General features: G+C 38.7%; 1 protein-coding gene across 4 annotated transcripts in view; it reads left to right on the top strand.

Moving 5' to 3' along the window:
• The window catches only part of cadpsa (Ca2+-dependent activator protein for secretion a), a 173,929-nt gene that overhangs the window by 78,572 nt on the left and 73,339 nt on the right, over positions 1-22,018 (top strand). For all 4 annotated transcript variants that reach the window (XM_069703250.1, XM_069703251.1, XM_069703253.1 and 1 more), the window contains exons 12-16: positions 9,024-9,160; positions 10,929-11,116; positions 17,695-17,796; positions 17,888-17,951; positions 18,386-18,509. In XM_069703250.1, the coding sequence (XP_069559351.1) occupies positions 9,024-9,160; positions 10,929-11,116; positions 17,695-17,796; positions 17,888-17,951; positions 18,386-18,509 (615 nt within the window). The remainder of the gene's footprint in view (positions 1-9,023; positions 9,161-10,928; positions 11,117-17,694; positions 17,797-17,887; positions 17,952-18,385; positions 18,510-22,018) is intronic.

The raw sequence follows: 22,018 nt of genomic DNA, 5'->3' as shown, positions 1-22,018 counted from the left end.
TTGATGCAGACATTAACTTGTTAATCTTATATCTTAATTTATTTCACCTCTCAAATTCCAAATTTCAATATTTCATTGAAAATCTGCCGTTGGGACAAAGCAGGGAAGCTAATCTTGAGAAGACCTGTAGGATAACAAACAGAGAATTTTCACCCACCCTTTTTTTAAGGGCATTTTCAACTTTTTTTTTTAAAGAAAAATCAAGAAATCTAGAAAAATATCGCAAACAGTACACTTGGCTGAGGTGGAAAGGTTTGTGTATTGATAAAAGCATGTGGCAAAGCAAAAAAAACATGTTGACTTACAGTGTTCAACAAAACTGTTTACACAAATGTTAAATTATTCTAAATGATATCATTTTTCAGTATTATTATTTTATTGTACAAGCCTGAAATGTCACATAGCTCTGTATGGTAAGGAAGAAACCAAATTGTGAGACTTCATAAAGATGGGAGACAACATCAGTATGCTTCTGAACATAAGCTCAAACCCAGCTGCAGCAATGATTAGAATGAGTAGGAAGAGCCATACTCTCAATAACATAAGGTACAGTGGTCCTCAACAAATGGAACCAGGCAAAAGCCGCACAACCCTGCATTGAAATATATGCACCGTGATTATCTCTGGAAAGTGGTGTTTAAGAATGCTCAGACAGTGTTAAGGATGTTGAATGAAGTCAACCTCTAGATAAGACATGCTAAAGAACATGAACATGTTGGCAGCGCATTCTTCAGTTAGATGAAACCAAATTAAATTTGTTTGGATCAGATGGGGTCCACCATGGGCGTGGACCAGGCCAGGACTGCCAAATATATAATAAGGAGGTGGGAATGTGCTAATATGGGGCAGCGCACTCCCACCTGTTGGGGATATGACAATTATAAATGCCGTGCCACCATGAATGCAAGTTTTATACACCCAAATACCGAATGAATCGACAACTCCCAGTGTCAAGACGCTTAGCCCCCAACATTTTTTTAAAATCTGCAGCAAAGCGCAGCAGTAAAGGCGTGTAAAGATTGGCAGAATATCTATGTCAAGGAGGATCACATCTGTGATAAAAAATGGAGGCAGATATACTATATATTTGTAATTATGAGCTAATAGCTATAAGACTGTAACTTTAGGCATTGGGGATGTGTGACCACTGTGGTAAATCGATCAGAATGCAGCGATGTTATTCCACTCTTCTTTATTGAATATTATTGTTCGGTTGTGTCTGTTTTTATATGAATGTGTGTGGTTGTGTATGGATAAGTCTGTGTCTTTAAATGTGTGTTTCTACAAGAAAGCAGAAACAAAAGAAACATCAGCACACAGTGGTAAATACTGAACAGAAATAGTGTGCAAGGCTCTCGCTAACAACGACTGAAAGTACACTACTTCACTCAATATAGCTTAACTTCAAACATAAACTGCAGAGCATCCACTCACAGTCATTACAGAACAACATACTCATTTGCCACAGATAACTATCATTGCACACCACTTTAGCAATCACCGTGGCTATTTCGGCCTCTGATTAACAAATGCTTAATAAGCATTGCTATGCGATCCCATTAGCATTTGGCGAGCAGACTTTATGCTTATACAGCTCAATTCTTAACTAAACATACTTAACTCATAAACACACACTTAAAGCACTTAATTATGTATCACATGGCTATACTTACTGGTCTCTGAACGCACACATGGATGATTGACACAGTGAAACTCTGGTAACTCTGTCTGCCCTATAAACTCTCTGTCACCCACCTACCGCTGCAGCAACAACGTCAATAAGTTATATATATATATATATATATATATATATATAAAGAATTGAATCACATGAATGAATACTGATGTCTGTTGCCTTGAGGTTATATTGAGGTCTGTATTTTTTAATGTACTCAATCTGACCTGCATTTAGTTATAGCCTACATTAGTTTATCCTTCACTTTACCCATACACAACTAAAAATAATACAGTTATGATGACATCATTTGGAATCATTTAATATTTCAGTGATATTGTGTACTTAGTTTTGCCCTATAATGTCAAGCTTCCACAGGAAGGAGAAGAAAACGCCAGATCTGTGTGGACTGATGCGAAAACTTCAAACACTGTGTGTGTGTGTGCACTTTTAATCCTTCATGTTGTGTGTTCTTATTCTGCAATTGTTTGGTGGAATCTGACTGGAAAATTAGCACCACCAAGTTCTTCTGATGAACTAACTCCTAATATTTGTGCAACAGTAGTTGATGGATATGTGCATTTCATGACTGGGTATGCACTTTAGTGATCTCCTGTTAGACTGAGGTTGGATATGGTAATCAGTGAGGATCTTCACAAGTGTAGTGGCCGAAGGATCTCGATCTGTTTGTGTTTGCATGTGTCTCATGGTCAGTCCACAAAAAAAGCAACACACGTGCTAAATAGCCCCCACTGCTTTTGACCACCAAACTCAGGACCAGCAGTGTGTCCACTGCCTCCCGGTTCCTCTCCTCTGGATCTATAAATGAATAGCAGCCATCAATCATTGTCAGGGCCGTCCTTCCCCAGCCCAGACGGACGGGGGTGACTAATGTCACTGCATGTTACTGTCCAGCCCTCCTGCCTCCACTCCCGCTCACTCACATCAAACAGACCTGACAGGCCACTAGCTACAGACCAAAGGGGCACCACAATGTCACCTTTTTGGATTTCTGGGGGAGGGGTTGGGGTGTGGAGACTTGTTGAGGGGACACAATCAGCTCCAAGCATCCCGATCTTTGTTGTGTTTGTTGACTGACAGCTGGGGTTCCTTCGATGGGCAGTGAAGAGGACGATCGCTGACCAATCTCCTGATTGCTGTGTAGCTCAGTATAACCTTTAGTCACATCCACCCCAGGTTTGTCCCAACTGTGTGTCCTGTGTCTATTCAAGATCTATTGGAGTAAAAGTCTCATTAGTATTTACAAACAAATGTTGTTATGTAAATTCAGTGATTTATGTCTGTAAATCTGTGCCTGCAATTTTGGACTCGCATATCATTTGTATGTCATCATACCATATTTTTAACAGAAATATTTTTGTGAATCTCACCCCACTTGTGAGGAAACTTGTACTGTGCCGTGTGTGTCCCACAAATACACAAATGCAGAAAAGACAAAGCACTTTCCAGTAGATGGCGAACAAGCGCTGGTTGCCTGCTCTGGAAATTAAGGGGGCGGCAGCAGCATGGCTAACTAACTAGCTGCTTTCATGGAGAAATAACTAATTTAATAACACTTTATTTATGATGCAAAGTCACCACCTGTTTCTGAAGAAATATACTGAACTAAAACATACAGCATGCAACGAGTTCAAACACGATTCAGTTGCGGGCAATGATTCAAAATCAAGCCAGCCCATTGGACCTTATTGCAGATGGTTTCTTTAGGCTATACTTTTTTTAAATGTATAATTTAGTAAAATATATTTGTCATTGACATGTATAGGTTTTATTCTATGAAAACAAACCTAACTGCTGTTACAGGTTCTTCTTTATAGACATACATTATCAAGCATTCGGCTGTCCCATTACTTCCCAAGCAGGCAACCATTGACAGCCAGCCAAGAAAATCTCTTTTTCTAGTCTTCCCTGCATTTGTGGACTTTGAGGGACACACGGTGCAGTACAACTGTCTCAAAAGTATCCACATGAATACGTAGAGATTCACACATGTATTCACGTTTAAAAATGCTAAGTTGACCTACAAATAATGGCATGTGACTTGTAAATCAGAAGGACATTAGTTTACACTGGGTGCCCACTAGGGATGGGACGAGTACTTGGCTAAAATGATTATCCGGTAAGGAGAATGTACTTTTGACGAGTATGAGTATCATCCGAGTAATTGTGTCAATATCCGTGCAGATGAAGGCTTCTAATAGACACTAGCTGTGTCCACACAGACCCCCGCCTCCTCACTAACAGACTGCTGTAGCTCTCCTAACACATGTCCAGTGTCAATCAGGTTTTTATAAAATATCATCAGCCGAATTACTCTGACAACTTTGCTATTCCCAGACGAGTTGCAAGTTATAGTTCGTGACTCTGCTTCTGCCCTTTTGTTTTCCTTTTTTCCCATGGGCTCGCAGCTCGCTCCTTCCTCTTTAAGATATCTTCACTCAGCTGACCGCTTTCAGCAAGAATACAGTGTAAGACTAAATGCATATTTCGATGTGGACTGTTTCTGTTTTAACCATCCAGCTTCCCAACATTAGTTTATTTAGTAAAACAATAAAACCAGGTTAACAACCCCCCTTCCACACACACACACACACACACACACACACACACACACACACACACACACACACACACACACACACACACACACACACACACACACACACACACACACACACACACACTATAATATAATTTTAATTGTATTTTCTATATGACTAGCCTGACACTTTTTATAACTATAGCTCAACAATAACAAGAAATATAGCAACTTTTCTAAAGAAAATAAATAAAAAACAAACAAATGTTTAATTAGTTATCTTACTCTTGTGAGCACAAACATTGCTCTGAAGCTCAATTCTGGGGATGTTCTGGAAATAGTTTTCTAATATATAATATATTTAGCAATTTTTTGATCAGCACATATCAATCTCAGGCTTAAATGAACAACTTCCGGTTACTTCCCACCCACTTTTGCTCTAAGCACTGCCTACTTACAGATTAAGCCCCGCCCCATCCAAGTACAGATTCAGATGCAGATAATATAGTTAGTGTAACAGATACAGATATAGATACAGGTACAGATAATGCTGTACTTGCTCGTCCCAAGTGCCCACCCTCTGTACTTATAATACTTTTTGACATTTGACTGATCCTACCCCTTTTTTATTGGAGTGTTATTTGTGACCCAAATGCAAAGCCTTTTCCCACCGTTTCCCAAAAAGAGGACAAGCATTGTTTTGGACATGTCAACAGAGCTGTGCTTGTCAGAAAATGATGACTTTGAGTATTCTTTGCGCCAATAATTTTTAAGGTAAAGTGTGCAAATGCCACAGGTCCCTAGATTTTGTGGCCTTTTTTCCTCGAAGAGTCCTTCTAATTCCTGAATTATTCAAATTTTTGGTTTTGCGTGATGCATAATTCTAAATGAGGTGTGATTACTCAAATTACTTAAACAATTTGATGCATGGAAAAGCTGTCCTGGGGCCAGATGGTTAGGGGTTTTGGTTGGTGTCTGGGTCTCCACATAATGATCTATAGTGTGCATTGGATAGGGACCCAGCAGCTTATTTGTGCCCTGGGGCCTCCAAATGGTTCAATGCACTAGTTCTGGTAAACTGGTGGTGCAGATCATGATCAGTGCTTTTACTGAACATAAAATTAATGTTATCTGTCTTTGCAAAAGACAGGACAGTTTAAGTCTTCTACTAAGACAGATAATATGTTGTTTTTTTTATATTCATCTTTTGTACCTGAGTTATTTTTTTGGAGAGTCTGATCTATGAGCCACGCACGCACACACGCACACGCACACGCACACACACACACACACACACACACACACACACACACACACACACACACACACACACACACACACACACACACACACACACACACACACACACACACACACACACAGTTTTACTCTTTTTTTTCTACTTTAATGTTTCATCGTCACTATACAGAATGATATATGTGCATAGTTTAAAGCTAGAAGGCTGTTTACACCTTCATCTGCTGAAAGTGCGAAGTTCCTCTCCTATTCACACTAAGAATGGACTTTACAGTGAAGTAAGAGACATGTTGTGTCCAGCAGTTAAACTTTAGAAATGAATTGTATTTTATAGAATTCATGGAACTTTTAATCAGTGAGAAGAAGTAAATTTTATTTCAAAATAATTGAACTCTATGTGGATAATGGTATCAGACACACATCATTTTTCCAGATTATTTTGTAAATGTCTTCATACATGTTTGGAAGGGATCTTTAATTTAATGCTAGTGTCAAGCAGGATGGATTTTTGGTGTTAAAGGTTACTTTGCTGTGACATATCAAACTATTTGTCTGTAATTACCTCTATTGCAAAACACTGTTTGAGTTGTAGACCAAGAACAATATTGCACAACATTGACACTGCATATTAACATATAATTAACATATCATTAACATAGGGTTTGTTAACACACTGACATGTAAATCTCAAATTAAAAAGTGGAAACAGAAACAGATGACCCCCACTACTTTGTCGCCCAGTAAAGCCCGGTGATACAAAATGCCCTGCAAAATGAAAATATACCTTTACTCTGAACTCAATCCCACAGTACCCTGATGAGATTATAATACACCACCAGGACAGCAAGTGAAAATGTGTTGACAAATTTAATTTAAGCGCTGTATTTTGAGGACAATTAAGATGTGTGTGTGAAGTGTGGGGCTCCCACATCCTTGGATCATTCTAACATATTCAGGTCTACATTTGATTGGGAGCCACACCAGGGTGCTTGGGCCACCACCACTGCAGTGAAGAGGCCTCAAAAATGGGGTGTGTTAGTAAGTGCAGCAGGGGGACTAGGGAATGGTATTTTGTGTAGCAAAATATTTTAAACCTTAATTATTCTTGAGTTTCAGAGTTGAAGTGTGTGCCTAACATATAACTGATCCATTGGCAGTACATGCATTAGCCTGTTTTATAAGGCAGCAAATCTGACTATCAGCTGTGCAGCACCTCCTAATTCTGAAGGCCTCCATTTTACTGGCTATTCAAAATGTCACTGACATCCACACATTCTTTTTTTTTTTATTTTTTATAGTTAGTCACTTCTATAACAGTCATAATACTGTTTCAGCAGAACTTGTACTGTGAGTCTACAAACCCTTAAAATCTCAAACATCTGTGGTGATCGTGTTGTCTATTGTTCGTTTTGCCATCCATTGTTATTTTTTATTCTACTGGCTTTTTTTAGTCACTTGAAAGTTACATCATTTTACATGACTATTTTTACTAGCTGTTGCCACTTCTATAGTGTATATACCATAACAGTGGGCAAATTGAGCTTAGTTCACAAAACACTGATGGGGTGCTATTGAGCAAGGCTAACTACTCTTATGTTCGTAAGTGCAGGCATGTTCAGCTGGCAGCAGTAAAATGCTGCGATTGCATGGCCAGCTGTCAGTGTTTGTAATCTTTCAGGTACTCACAAACACTGACTAGGTCTTGTGGTCTCGCACCTTGTCTACATTGGCCACGTAGTGAAGCAGTATGTCAGCAGCTCAGCAGCAGCAGCTGCTGTCCTCTCCTCAGCCAACATTTTGCACAATGCATGTGTACTGCTATGCACTACAAGGGTTTTCGTCATGGTTCACAACCCACAAGACCAAAGAAAATATACTTGAACCTAAGAAGATGTTTAGACTTGTGTAGATTCAAATTAACACGTAAAGTATGAATATATATGAATATGCATGACGACCACATGAACATAACCCCCTGACCTCAGAATTAACCTTCATCCTCCTCCTGATCAGCAGTTCCCTCCTGACATCTGCTTGGAAAACTTTCCCATCCACCTTAACTTTACCCAGACTGATTAATCAAAACTGTCAACCTTCATGAAGGGCCCGTAATGGAGTGATTGCTGGACACATTAACTAAGAACTGATTGGCTAATGCTTATGTGACATTTCATTCTTCTTGGTTATTATATTTCATGGATAGGACAGTAAAATCATAATTTTTGAGTATATCATAGTTATTTCAGAGGCCACCATTGTGAAAGCCAGGCAGAGGAATAAACATACAATCCAGGTCTGACAAGTGCCTTAAAGTACCATATCACTAAGGGCCACTAGGGACTGACTCCAAAAAACCTCTGGATCCAATAGACTCCCAATAGAAAAAGCATCAACCTTCGAGAAAGGTATGTTTGGGGCATGCCTGGTTTTCAGTATCGGTGGGCATGCATAGCGTTTCTTGGGCTCTCGATCATATCCACCCTTTGCACCTAAGCAGGATCCCCTCTCATCCAAATATTGTCACTTCTGGCTCCAAAAAAAAGATGGTGGCAGTTAAAACGTCAGTTCAGAAACCAATGGATGATGTCATGATGGTTGCCCTTTAGGGTCTACCAAAGTGGAAACCTGGAAGTACGGTGATACAACGGTGGCTTGGACCACAGACCAAGAGCTGTTACTATATTCTACCATGAACAATGTCAAAAATGGGCTGAGGAGGAATGCCAAATACCAAGAGCAGTTTTGTTGAAAGAATAAAGCGACTGGATAGAGGGGTTCATTACTGATCATTAATGGCCCAATTCTGCATGTAGTTACACTTACAAAGGTACATAAACACAAACACACACACCTTCAAGTTCCCTAATGTTTTAATTGCCTTCCTTGATAAGCACAAGCTTAAAATGTTATTAGATGATGGTGTAGAAACTCAGTGGAACTGCTGCAGCTCACTCTGACTTAGATCCTTTTACTGAGGGAACAGTGCATGTTCAGTAATTAATTCACTATCATACTACATAGTAAGTAAGAGTATACTCTGCAACTCAAATTGCCTAAATCAGGCCCAGCAAGTTCAAGAGTTATTCAGAATCATGGATCAGTTAAAAAGAGTTAAACGTTGTCACCAGCGTAACTCTTAGAATAGCAGCAATAAAATATATACAGAGTTTGGTGTGTTTATCAAAGCGACAAGGATTCTTGTAAGATTTTTTATATTTCAAAATGTCGACTGGCTTGTTATTAGCAAATAGTATTTGTCTTGTATAGATAATACAACAAAAGATACATGTAGCCTACATCAAAAGTGACAATTCGGAACAATGTTACTCAACTTCTACCCACTGAGAATTATTACTCTGATGTCATTTTGCATTTTGCAGAATCTTACAAGTCTAGTTTATTACATTATTTAACTTTGTTACATATGAAACTTTTAAAGTTGTTTTTTCTGCCAGGATCTGACATTTGCCTCCTGTTTCTGTCTTTTCCTCTTTGTGTCTCCTTTTCGGATGGGTAACTTGGTGAAAACAGATGCTGATCGAGCCCAAAAGCACGGTATGGATGAATTTATTTCAGCCAACCCCTGCAACTTTGACCATGCATCACTGTTTGAGCTGGTACAGCGCCTCACCCTGGACCACAGACTGAATGACTCCTACTCCTGCCTGGTAAGGAAAGATTTTATATTAATTCCCACTGTCGTTTCAGCATCTGACATAAATGTGAAATAAGGTCACAATCTCCCCTTCCGTTCCAAAATGATGGCATTGAATAATAGCCAGAAGTATTTTGCAGAAGATCATGATGTCACAATAAAAGTGACCTTTTGGATGGAAAAATCATCAGTTCATCAATTAATCCTATTAGATGTTTGTGTAAATTATGATAATTGTGTATGAAGTATACAGATATATAGAGTTATGGCCATGTGAGGTCACAGTAAACTTTGACCTCTAAATTCTGAATAGATCATTCTTAAGTAAAAGTGAATGTTATTTCTGCATTTCGAAATCCTCTTACATTCACAAAAGTGGAATTGGATAAACTCAATGTCATATTGGCCTTGATCTCTAAATGTTGACCACCAAATGCTGTTAAGTTTATCGTGGAGTCAAAGGGAACATTTCTGCAAAATCTGAAGAAGGTCCCTCAAGTTCTTGAGCTATCACGTTCACAAGAATAGAAAAGACGTGTTTTCACAGTGACTTTTTTGACCGCCAAAATCAAATCAGTTCATCGTTCAGGCCAAGTGCAAAATTTGAAGAAATTCCATCCAGTCGTTTGTCGAGACATCACGATCATGGGTCAATGTGAGGTAACAATGACCTTGACATTTGACGAGCAAAATCGTTCCTTAGATATGGCGTTCATGTATAATGTGACAGCATGAGATCGATATGAGGTCACAGTGACCTTGAACTTTGACCTTTGTCCACCAAACTCAAATCAGTTCATCCTTAAGGCCAAGTGAAATTTGCCAGAAGGCGTTCCTGAGATATTATGTTTATGAGAATAGATCAAATTGAGGTCTCAGTGAACTTAACTCTGGACTTTTGACCCTGAAAATATTATCAGATCATCCTCGGGACAAAGTGAATGTTTGGTGTCAAGCTTGAAGAAATTCTCAAGGCATTCTTAAAATGTTGCCTTCAGGACAGTGGGACAAATGGATGTACAACCTGAAAACATCATGACTTTTGCCTCATGGAGGCATACAAATATTCACTGAAGGAAAATGTTTCCACTTACCCCAATGTTCCTCATTTCTGAAATGACAGAGGAAATCAGCCTGAAGGAAATTAACAAAAACAACATGGGTTTCTGGTATGTTTTGAGATTAGTCAGGGTCAGAGCTGTCACTCAAACACAACCCAGCGTTTTGGTTGGTGTATCTATTGTGCACTGTAATACAAACTGTCCAGTCATCAAATTCAAGTGAATAAAGCATGGAAGAGATTCACTTCACGTTTTGAACACTTATTAATACATATCAAGTAACGATTGCTAATTCAGTATTCTGGAGGTCAATTCCACCTGTTTTTATGCACATTTAAAAAATGTTTTTACACTTGACACCAAAGATTTGGAAAAATCAAAATACTGAAAAATAATGTATCCTTGACTAAGGTGAAAAAGTTGGTGTGTCGATAAACTGAAATGTACCAAAGTTCAATGGAAACAAACTACCTAGTGGATAAGCGATGACGCATATGAAGCATGTGACCTCAACTTCTACTCAAACATCTGCTCCACTGAACTGTAACCTTCTTCACATTAATTCATGAAACAGAAATATCATACTCCCATCATGTTTTTTACATTCTTTTTTAGCATTTCAAGCTCCCTGGCTTGTAGACTTTTATGGCATTTGCATGTGCATATGAACATTTACCTCATCAAAGAAGTCACACAGCAGTGTTTGTCTGTTTCTAACAGGGCTGGTTCAGTCCCGGTCAGGTGTTTGTCTTGGACGAGTACTGTGCTCGCTACGGTGTCCGAGGCTGCCATCGGCATTTATGTTACCTGAGCGATCTGCTGGAGAGGGCAGAAAATGGAGCCATGATCGACCCCACACTGCTGCATTACAGCTTCGCCTTCTGTGCCTCCCACGTCCATGGAAACAGGTAAAAATCACACGACTGGGGAATCCTATGTCCTTCATTTTACCTGACAAGTGCAAACTGCCCATGGATGCTAAAATCACTTAATCTCGAAATATACAGCGATAAATGTATGGCAATAAACTTAAAACACGAGAACTCCATAATTATGTGCAAATAATGCAATATGGAACTCCTTTGTGTGTTTTCATGCCTTTAGGTCTTAGTGCTATGATTTCTTTTTTTCATCTGATATGTCTTTTAGTTTCACTTTGCATGTTATGTGCATGCTCACTTTTCCTCTTTCTTTTGTCTTTTTTCCCTCGTATAACCTCCTTACCTTTATCACGTTCACAAAATTACCTCCCCTCCACTGTCCCAAAAACCCTGCACTTCCACATAATCGCACCTAGTCAGCGTGTGTCTGAGTTGTTAAACTGGCCAGTATCTGAGGCCGAACTCGAACGAGCCCTATTCCCCTCTGTCCCTGAGCTCCCTGCCCAAACCGCTAAGAGAGAACTCAAAATCATTGAGTTCATGAAGAAAAGAGACTTCAGATCCACAGTTTTCTCAGGAACTAGAAGGTAAGTTATTTCATGATCCAAGCTACGCAACAATCCTGTACACAGAATACAGTAAGTACCGGGTAACTGCTCCACCAGGACACAGCTCAGTAAAACCTGTGCTTTCACTTTTGAACAGGTGGTTTAGATAACTGGGGAAAACTACAGACTCATTTCTAACCTGTCTGTGCAGTCTTTTGAGAATAAATAATTCAGGTTTTCAAAAAGAAATCTGAATCATGATTTTAGTGTCTTAGAGTATCTTAACTTTACAGATTTCTACATATCCACAGACCAGATTTTAAAACACTGATTTTGTCTGTAAAAGTTCAAAGCCTTGTGACATGTTCAAACTTGGAATGATGTTTTTTTTATGGTGGAGTATACCAGAGCTGTAGGGCTCCAAACAGGGTCGGGTTTTTCAGTGATTGGGAAGATTTGGCTTTGACATTCGGATTGAGCAAAGAAGACATATTTTCCTACATTTGGTGAAAAAAAACTATACGTGTAGAGGTAGCATTTTGGGCACAGCAGCAGGTTAAAGTGGAAAATCTCTTTATATGCCTCTCTCACTTTGCCGGGTCATGTGACTCACTCTGGCTCTTTGCATCCAGTCTATTACATATCCACTGTAAACTAAGAAATAGTCCAAAAAAATGTAAAACTTAAACTAGGGTTTCCTAAAAAACACAACAGGTATCAAAACAATTTCGTGATCTGAAGTTCAAAGCCTCATGATCTGTTTAACAGGTATGCCTGGGCTATAAGGCATACCTGGCTGCATTTTCCATTCTTTCGGATGATTTTGCATTCAATTCAATCGAACACATATCACAGATTTTTTACAAATTACATAAACACTGCAAATTGTTGCGAATCTTTAGTAACCCTGTTGTTATTCTCTGCAGGTTATTCCACTTATTTATTATGTCATATGTGCAATTCTGTAAGTTTTATTAGGTATATGACGCAATTTGTCACATTCTTTTGACTCTGAAGAAGACATTCTTCATTGTGGAACAAAATCTGCATAACCGTCAAAGTGCTTTTGCCTCTTTGTTGTTTAACTACCGTGACCAACTACCATTGTCCAGTTCACAAGTAGTTTAACCGACTTGACTAGCTTTGAGCACTAGAGCTGTGAGCATTAAAGCAGGAAATGGCAATAAAGGTGAAGAGTAAGGGTAGGCATCAAGCATAATTTTTCTCTTCCATTAAAGTAAATTTGCAGTTAGCTCATTTTAGGACAAGTTAATTTTTGTAAATGTTGTTGACTGAAGTTTTTGTCTCCTTGACCGATTGAGTGGTTGAAATTTGAAGTGAAACTATGTTTGAGATATCCCAGTTTATGACGTTAACATCTGACCACAAAGTCTCTCCTATGGCTGTGATGTAAAACGAAATTAGGAATAGTAGTTTTTATTCAGAAATCAAATGGTGTCATTTTGTGAACGTTTTTTGGTCTGTGACGCAGATGTCATCTGGTCTTTATTATATACTCTGTTACCTAAGTTGCACTACTTATCTCTTGTCTAATCTGCTGTGATGTGCTCAGACATCAAATCTGTCAACATCACAGTCAGCCGTCTGCGGATGAAGCGTAACAAAGATAGACGAGGGCCACTCCAGCGCTGAGGGCAAAGGTCAGGGAGGGCTGTCTGTCAGTGCCCCCCACGTCCACCTCCCCCATCATCCCTCCAACTAACCCCATCCTCCATCTATCTATCCATCCATCCAGCCTTCCTTCTGTCCCGCTGACAAACAGTGACGGAGGACTGAGGCCTTTTCTGATCAGCATGGACACATGGACAACAGTCGCTCCAAGAGAGAAAGAGAGAGAAAATAAATAAATAAAAAGAGGGATAAAAGGAAGTATGGAAATATGACCAGAAATGGAGTTGAACAGAAATCTGTTGGATAAATGTGGAGGCCAGTATTCTTTTTTTAACAACGGCAACAACAACAACATTTATTTACACAAATATTAGTTTGATTGAACATCAAAAACTTGTTTGTTCCTATCAGAGAAACAGAGTTCAGATTATTATTACATTTCAAATGAAGACACATTTATGTGTCTTCACATATGAACATACATTTTTCTTTGACATAAAATCCAAAAATAATGAGGCCTACATAACCTCACATCCACATGCATCAAGAGACCTGCTCTGCCAGTCCAGCCGTCGTGCCTGGAGGTCAAGGCATGACAGGTTGACAGGTTGTCATGTGTGACGGCCGAATGTCTCCACTGCCAATGCTGCTGCTGCGTGTGCCCCCATGCACACACCTAATCCAGACCACCCCCCTACTTACCCACCAACCCAAACAAACATACACACACTCACAAATACCCCACCCCCACCCCTGCCTCCTAATAGCCTGCTGGCCTGGAGGTGTTGGTGCACCAAGTTGGACTCGGTTGCCTGGTCGCCAGCTAAAGTGTCAGGATTTGACTTCTGTCCAGCTAAATGTCGACTCTATTTAGATCCACTGTTTGTTATGAAATGTTGTTAAAATAGATAAATGATATATGAGCTGCTATTGATTGTATATAAAAGAAAACACTGAGATTCATTTGCTAAATTTGAAACTGCAGTGAACTGAAAAATAGATTATTATTCTTGATAATGTGTTGTCATTCCATCGGGCTAATTTCAATATAAATGTTTTTAAATTAGCTTCTCAGGTAAAATCATTTTGGGCAGATTCAGTGCAACGCCTTAACTCTAATGTTTATTTTATAATCTAAACAATTTGACCCATAAAATGTCTGAAAATATGCCGTAGAATACTTCCATCACAGGCTTCCACTTGACATATTCAAACATTGTCATAGAAAATTAAGACAATCAGAAATCACTTGTGTGATAAACTTGAACCGTATAATTTTTGGTTTCTTAATTTGAATGATGTCTTGCGCAATTTACCAGTTAGCATGTTTCCAATTATTCCGGAAATAAAATACTTAAAATAAATTAGTGATTAAAAAAAACAAAACATTAAGGATGACAGTGTGCTATACACATATAATTTCTAGTTAAAACTCCTTTTTTTTTTTTTCAAACTGCAGGAGATTTTCATTGCAAATGTCTTAAATAGTAGTTTACCTTGATGACTTGATGTGATCGTCCACTGTACAGAAAAGCAGATGTGAAAGTGCTGGCTTGCCGTCTGTCTGACACTGATGGCTCATTTGTTTGTTGTCTTCATTGAAGCTGTGAGGTCATCAGGTCAAGCAAACATGAGGAAGCTGCCAGAGAATAACATGCGACTGGTAGAAAAAAAAAGAAAAAAAACAACAGCCCCGCAGGACTTAATTAGTGTGAAATTCCCCTCTTTCATTTTCTGTCACAGACAGAAAGGTGAGATGGCCTTTTACTGTGAATTTTTAACAATTCCTCTCCCATTTTTATTTTTTGCCATGCACTTACTGAAAACAATTTTCTGATGCATATAATCACCAGCCTCAAAACAAGGGGTAACAAAAGCAACAAGAAGTGTGACATGAGATAAAGCAGCTAAAATCATGCACAAAAGTCACAACCGTGACCAAAAACTGCCTGAGATTTTAGGCTCCATTCATTACTTTTTGTATTTTTTTTTACATGTATTGTCTTCTACAGTGTGTTATAATTTTCCAATATTGTATTATCATCACATCTTGTTCCCATTTTTGGTAACTCAATACCATTGTATTTGCACTATATTTACTTTAGAAAATACACATAATGATTAATAAATCTTGCCATGCAGTCCTCTCAACCTCCTCAAGCTCTCAAAGCAGTATAGAGGCCCACAGGTGGCTGAGAGACACACTGTGTCTGCTCAAATGTCCATGAAAACTGAGGGAAGTCTGGATAAGAAGGTCACTGGTGCTGACCAAATTGGTACCCCTTAAAATCGAAAGCACCCCACACCCCCTCCCACCCTGCCCAACACACTCACACACAGTTTCTCACTGTCCGCTGAAATGACATGTCAAAGGGAGGGTAGAGAGAGGGAGAGTGTCATGTCTCCTGCTTCTCATCATGCTGTCATGGCCACCAGTTCAGCGCCTCTTCTGTCACATGCACTCTGCTCACACTCCACCCAGACCCAACCATGTCACAAACGATAAACACATCGGGCCCGCACGCCCGCACACCCGCACACACACAAACACACACACACACACACACACACACACACACACACACACACACACACACACACACACACACACACACACACACACACACACACACACACACACACACACACACACACACACACACACACACACTTTTAAAGCCATAATGGATAGATGTGTTGAAATGAGAAGAACATGATACAATAATGCTCTGATTCACGTCAAATTCAATACACAAAAGTCAACATAATTTTTTTCTATGATTAACTACATTACATTACGTAACATTTCATTTAGCTGACGCTTTTATCTAAAGCGACTTACAATAAGTGCATTACAACCATGAGGGTACAAACCCAGAACAACAAGAATCAAGAAAATACAATTTCTTCAAGAAAGCCAAACTACAAAGTGCTATCAGTAAGTGTCATTTTAAGCGCCACTAAAGTGCTACCTATTCAAGGTAAAGTCGGAAGAGGTGTGTTTTTAGTTTGCGACGGAAGATGTACAGACTTTCTGCTGTCCTGATGTCGTTGGGGAGCTCATTCCACCATTTAGGAGCCAGGACAGTGAACAGTCGTGATTTTGTTGAGTGTTTAGCTCACAGTGAGGGAGCGACAAGCCGGTTGGTAGATGCAAAGCGGAGTGAGCGGGCTGGGGTGTAAGGTTTGACCATGTCCTGGATGTAGACTGGACCCGGTCTGTTCGCAACGCAGTACGCAAGTACCAATAACTAAATCGGAAAGTTGCATTCAAAAATGTTGTTTTATTATTTATGTGGCCTAAATAAGGATTAAATACGTAGAACATCCACCAATTTGGTCTGTGGGAGAAAATAACCCTGGGTTGAGCTGGCACAGGACAAATTGACCTCAAAATTGTCCCCAAAAATGCACTGCACAGGTGCATCTTTACTGACACCCCCTGTTACGCTGTTCCACCCACCTCGGCATAGCCGGGTTCACATTAAGCCTTAAAAAAATAGCCATTTGACTCAAGCGCAGTCAAAAGCCCTTTGTGCTTAACCAAAACGTTTAAATACATTTTTGGGAAATTGGTTTGCCTTTGTGAAACACTGTGAAGTCCCAAAGGACAACACCCCCAACAACAGTATATACACTTACTGGTTGAGAAAAATATATTGTGTTGCCTTATTTTTTAATAATAGTGTGATTAAATACATTTCAAGCTTGCAAAATACCACTACAGAAAATATCATTGCATTCAAGATGCAAAGTCCTATAAAAATCCACTTGACACCCTAGAAGAAAATAGTTTGGATTTTAAAAATGTCGTGGCAGCTCTGATAATTCCACTGTAGAAGCAGCTATTGCAACTTTTTACTTGTGCTGCCAGAAAATGAGATTGAAAACCAGAGAATGATGTTCAGTGTCATGTGTCCTGATTGGAATATCAACAGCTTTTTATACTGAAACAACAACAAGTTTCCCCACAGCGATCCATGGCTGAGTATTCAAGAATGATACTCATTATGTTACCCAATAAGAGTTAGACTGTGTTATATGGAAATGGCGACAGAACATTTCATTCAGGTAAAGTTCAAGAAAAGTGTTATATCGCCAATTTTTAGGTGAACCCTGCCAAGATTTGAACCACACTGCCTGAATGAAAGCACCCTGAGATAACTGCTAACGACTGTACACGACGCACGCTCTGAAAATAGAAACCTATTAGTGTTGAGATCTGGCTGTGGAGCTCTTACTCACTTTTATACCTTCGGTCTGCTGTTTTCCCATTAAGGCATGAAGAGGAGGCCCATTCATTGAATCTGACATTGACTTACTCTACAAAAATAATCACCAATTTGATTCACTTTCCGAGCACTGAGACACTGGCTGGAGAAGCTGCAAAACTTTTCATTACTTGTTAATGCCTCTGTCTTTCAGGCCCGATGGTATTGGCACAGTGACTGTGGAGGAGAAGGAGCACTTTGAAGAGATTAAGGAGAGGCTACGGGTGCTTCTGGAAAACCAGATCACACACTTTAGGTAGGAGTTGGGTGCACCAGCCATGTGCAGAGATCATGCCAAATTTCACTGCTCAGGGTTAAAATGAAAATCAAATCTGTTGCTTCCACAGGTACTGCTTTCCATTTGGACGGCCAGAAGGAGCGCTAAAAGCAACTCTGTCCCTGCTCGAAAGGGTACATTATTTTTACAACCTGTAAAACTGACAAATGCATACAAGATTTTACAATATAAAACTTTAAAGTATGCCTTCTTTGTAATTTTGAATGTCGATACAGCCAATCATACAATACCACTATTCATTTTTTCCCCCCCATTGCTGTGCTCATGTTACTGCTACTGTTCGACTTGTTAGAATTGGCAGGAAGGGGCATGCAGGTAACCTTTCAAAGCACTGGACAGAGTGTATTTATACCTGCTAGATCTGACAATAGAATTCCTCCTGACTGGTTGATCTGATCGACTTCTGAGCCAAATGTGTTCTGTGTACATTTAAACCTTGTGTTCAGATACAGATCACATCTTCATACCAGATGTAAATCTAAGAGAAGATTTTGTGCAAACTTTTCCCAATAAAAAACTTTCCATCTTGCTGTATCTTTCCTTCAAGGTACTGATGAAAGATATTGTCACCCTGGTGCCGCAAGAGGAAGTCAAAACTGTGATCCGTAAGTGTCTGGAGCAGGCAGCTATTGTCAACTACCAGCGCCTGTCAGAATACGCCAAACTGGAAGGTAAATTACTCCTCCATCAGAGCTCCTTTGTGCTTGTACTATTGTAATAAGGACACAGCATGAGAATTCAGCCTTGATATGGCTGTTAATGTAGTGTTGAGAAGATTTCTAATCTCAGTGGGGCAGAGCTTGGTTGTGTTACAGTATGTGGTTATTATTGAAAGCAAATGGAACAGTCAGGGATAGTCAAACAAAACTAGTAAACCTGTTTGCTAAATTTGACCCCACAGGATATAATGAAATAACATTGTCAACTGATGATGATGTTTTTCTGGTCTTGTTATGGATACATTATTGGAACTGTTGCCGTGAACGGTTTTCAATTAAGCCCTCACACATGACTAGCCATGTTTAGGTGGGACTTTGATGTTACATTCATGCATAGTTGTGATGTTTGAAGGATGTTAATAACTTGAATGGAATAGAAGTTAAGATGTTTATTCTTTGGTCAGTGGGAATCCTTAAAATATAGCAGCTATGCAGTAACACAGCATAGAATAGATTTGTTGCATTGCGATTATGGATATCAAAAAAGGCTAATGACTAATACATTTTTCTTCACAGCTGCAGACAAAGCCTCTCTAAGTGTCTTTTGTGTATTTATTTAAATAATACTTGTTTGAAGTGACAAATACTATACTTATTTTGTCTCATCTTCAACCTATTTAGTAGTGAAGGTACAGTAAGTAAAAATGCATTCAATTCAGTCTTTATGCTGACTTCGTCCACCATGCCTCAGTTTCTCTTTCAGCTGAGTCTTACACTGCCTTAGCCCTACTTTGGCTTACCCAGAAGCTCCTTCTTTTCCTGCTGTCTTTGCCATACTTTTCCTTGCTCTCTGATGACTTCCATACTCACTCTTCTCTTTTCCTTGTCTTTTGGCTTTTGCTGCTTCTTATTAGCTGCTGTTTGAGAACAGGAAGCTCATTAAATAATGGAACTGCCCCTTGTGGCAGTTTTCTTTTTCTGTTGCGCAGTCCACATTTTCTTTAATAGGCATTGCAAACATCTTTCTTTTTCCTACATTAGTTTTACTGGGAGGAGCATCAGGTGAACAAAAACATACAGATACAATACAAATGAAAATTGTGTCCCTCTATTATTTAATATTTTCCTCCTAGTACCCTCCTATCCAATCCTCATACATTGCAGTTAAATAAACATCAATAACATGTATATGAATTAAATACAAAATACAAATGCAATCTTCAGAGAGCTTTATATCAAACACACAATGTACTTTTATCTCGGGAACCAGGCTCAAGGACATCAAATTTAAAGCAAATGTGCCATCAGTATAGCGGTCTATACAGATACACAGCATCCAATTAAAATAAAAATGTAATTGTGCTGTTAGCAGAAAAACGTTAGAGTAAGGGCCAAAGTAGTGCGTGTGTTTGTGCTGAAAGCCACGACTTCCTGTATCCATTTCAAATTAAAAGCCCTTGTTTCAAATTAAAGGCACTGCAACTTTTCATTCACATTCCAGCCATATTAACCGTGTCTTGTTTTTTTTTTTTTTAAAAAAAGCATAAAAAACAGACTATCCCAATGCCTAAACTAAGTCATATGCAAAATATAATCCAGTACTAGAATTGCAAGCAATTATAAAAGGGTCCAAGCACATAATAATAATAATAATAATAATAATAATAATAATAATGCAAAATTCGACCAAAAACAATAGGGTTCCACAACCGTTGGTGCTTACATCCCTTATAAATACAAGAGCTGAAGTTACTATTTTTTTTTATCATGAACTGATCATAAACGATCATTACAAGTTATCCACTACTGCACTCTGTCCCTGTGTGAGCTACTTTCAATCTAGGCAAAGTGCACATGCAGGTCTAAGTTCGGTGGACACATATGTAGGTGTGTCCAAATACTTTGATAGTTTGGAAAACACAAGTGCAAGTACATCAGTATCACAACATGGCAAAGTGGTGAAGTAAAAGTAATAGATACTTAGAAAGTGTTTCACATCGTCAATGACCTAATTACTTAGCCTGGTAGAGGATGAAGTAACCTCAACAGTCTTAGCTTTGAGTATTCTGGGTAAAATTACTTTTTTTGCTAATTTATCATTAATTAAATTTCAAAGTGAACAAAAAAAAAACCTCAATATTCTAAAATCAGGTGCTGGGATAATGTTGAGGAGTGAGCAGAAGTAAATTGTGCATACTGATGCAATTAATTTATTAAAAACAACGTCACTGATGTTGTGTTGTTGATAAATCAATCATATCAGGAGCTGCCCTAAGCTGCCATGTGTAAATTGCCCTAACTTTTGTACTTAAATGACACAGTGTCACTCTCCGTGGCCTTGCAAGGCTGGCTAGATTACTGAACCAAATGAAAAAAAAAAGTATTTACTCTATTGCAACCACATCACAGTTGTGTGTAGCCACAAATACCATACAACTATATTCCCCAAAATACTGTTCAATTAAAATTGTGCTAAAAGAGACCATGACCTTATGGAAGACAATGAAGATTTAACCTTAATATCTCAGTTGCGATGGTTGATTGTTCCCAGTACCCCTTTCCATTTTTCTGCCTTCCTTCTTCAACAATTAGGAACAAAAAAAAAAACACACAGACCTCATCTTCGCAGAGGAAATGTTTCAAAGATCCAACTGACTGACTGAATCACCTCCATACATGCTTGGATATATTCTACTGTACTTGTAGCCGGTTACCCATCTCTCTCATTAACAGGCATAATGCCATCTTACTCACTTTGACTGTCCCCACCCAGCCTGGAAAATATGAACTCAAAGATTAGACTGATAAAGTTTTTTTGCTGACTTTGGCCTATTGATGAAAATCAAGGACATGGATCAGTCATCCAACTCAGGTATGAGATGTGAGGATTTGATGCAGTTTGATAACATATTTATAAAAAATAAAAAAAATCTTGAAGGTGCTCTGTATAGCATTTTGATATATTCTTTACTTGACATAGCATATTCAGTTAATATGTATACATTGGTATTACCAGAATAAACAAACCAGCAAACAACTTCATTTTTTTTACATGACATTTTTTGCCATGCCACTCTCTTCTAAGGAAAATTGTTTTACTGCACAAACGTATGGAATGACAACTGTTATATAAGTGTCATCAGAAATGTGAGGTTGGATTTAGTTTTATTTTGACTTGATCATTCTTATTTCAAAGGAGCCACACAAATTGTAAAATAATAAAATAAACTTCGAACTGGAAGTATTCAAAACTGTTGGGTGTTTAAGTACATCAAGTCAGACGCATTTCTAGCAAATTTGTGATTGATCAAATCAGAATCATAAACTTTGTGATCTAAGCCCCCTGGGTCTGGTTGGTAACCCAGCTTTAAAGAGAATCCTAAAGTGTATAGTGAAGCTAAAGAATTCAATGGTCTGACAAAGTGGCTTTTGTAAAGTCATTTTGTGGTTTTACTCAGTGTAATTAGACCACGTGACTCTGGTTAATTTGCTTATAATACATTGAAATTTCAAAATGACAC

This window comes from Brachyistius frenatus, unplaced genomic scaffold (assembly GCF_029030835.1).
Source record: "Brachyistius frenatus isolate BFR_SWC_R1_liver_20210118 unplaced genomic scaffold, ASM2903083v1 Contig_45, whole genome shotgun sequence".
Taxonomy (NCBI): domain Eukaryota; kingdom Metazoa; phylum Chordata; class Actinopteri; family Embiotocidae; genus Brachyistius; species Brachyistius frenatus.
This window is presented reverse-complemented; position numbering and strand designations above follow the sequence as displayed.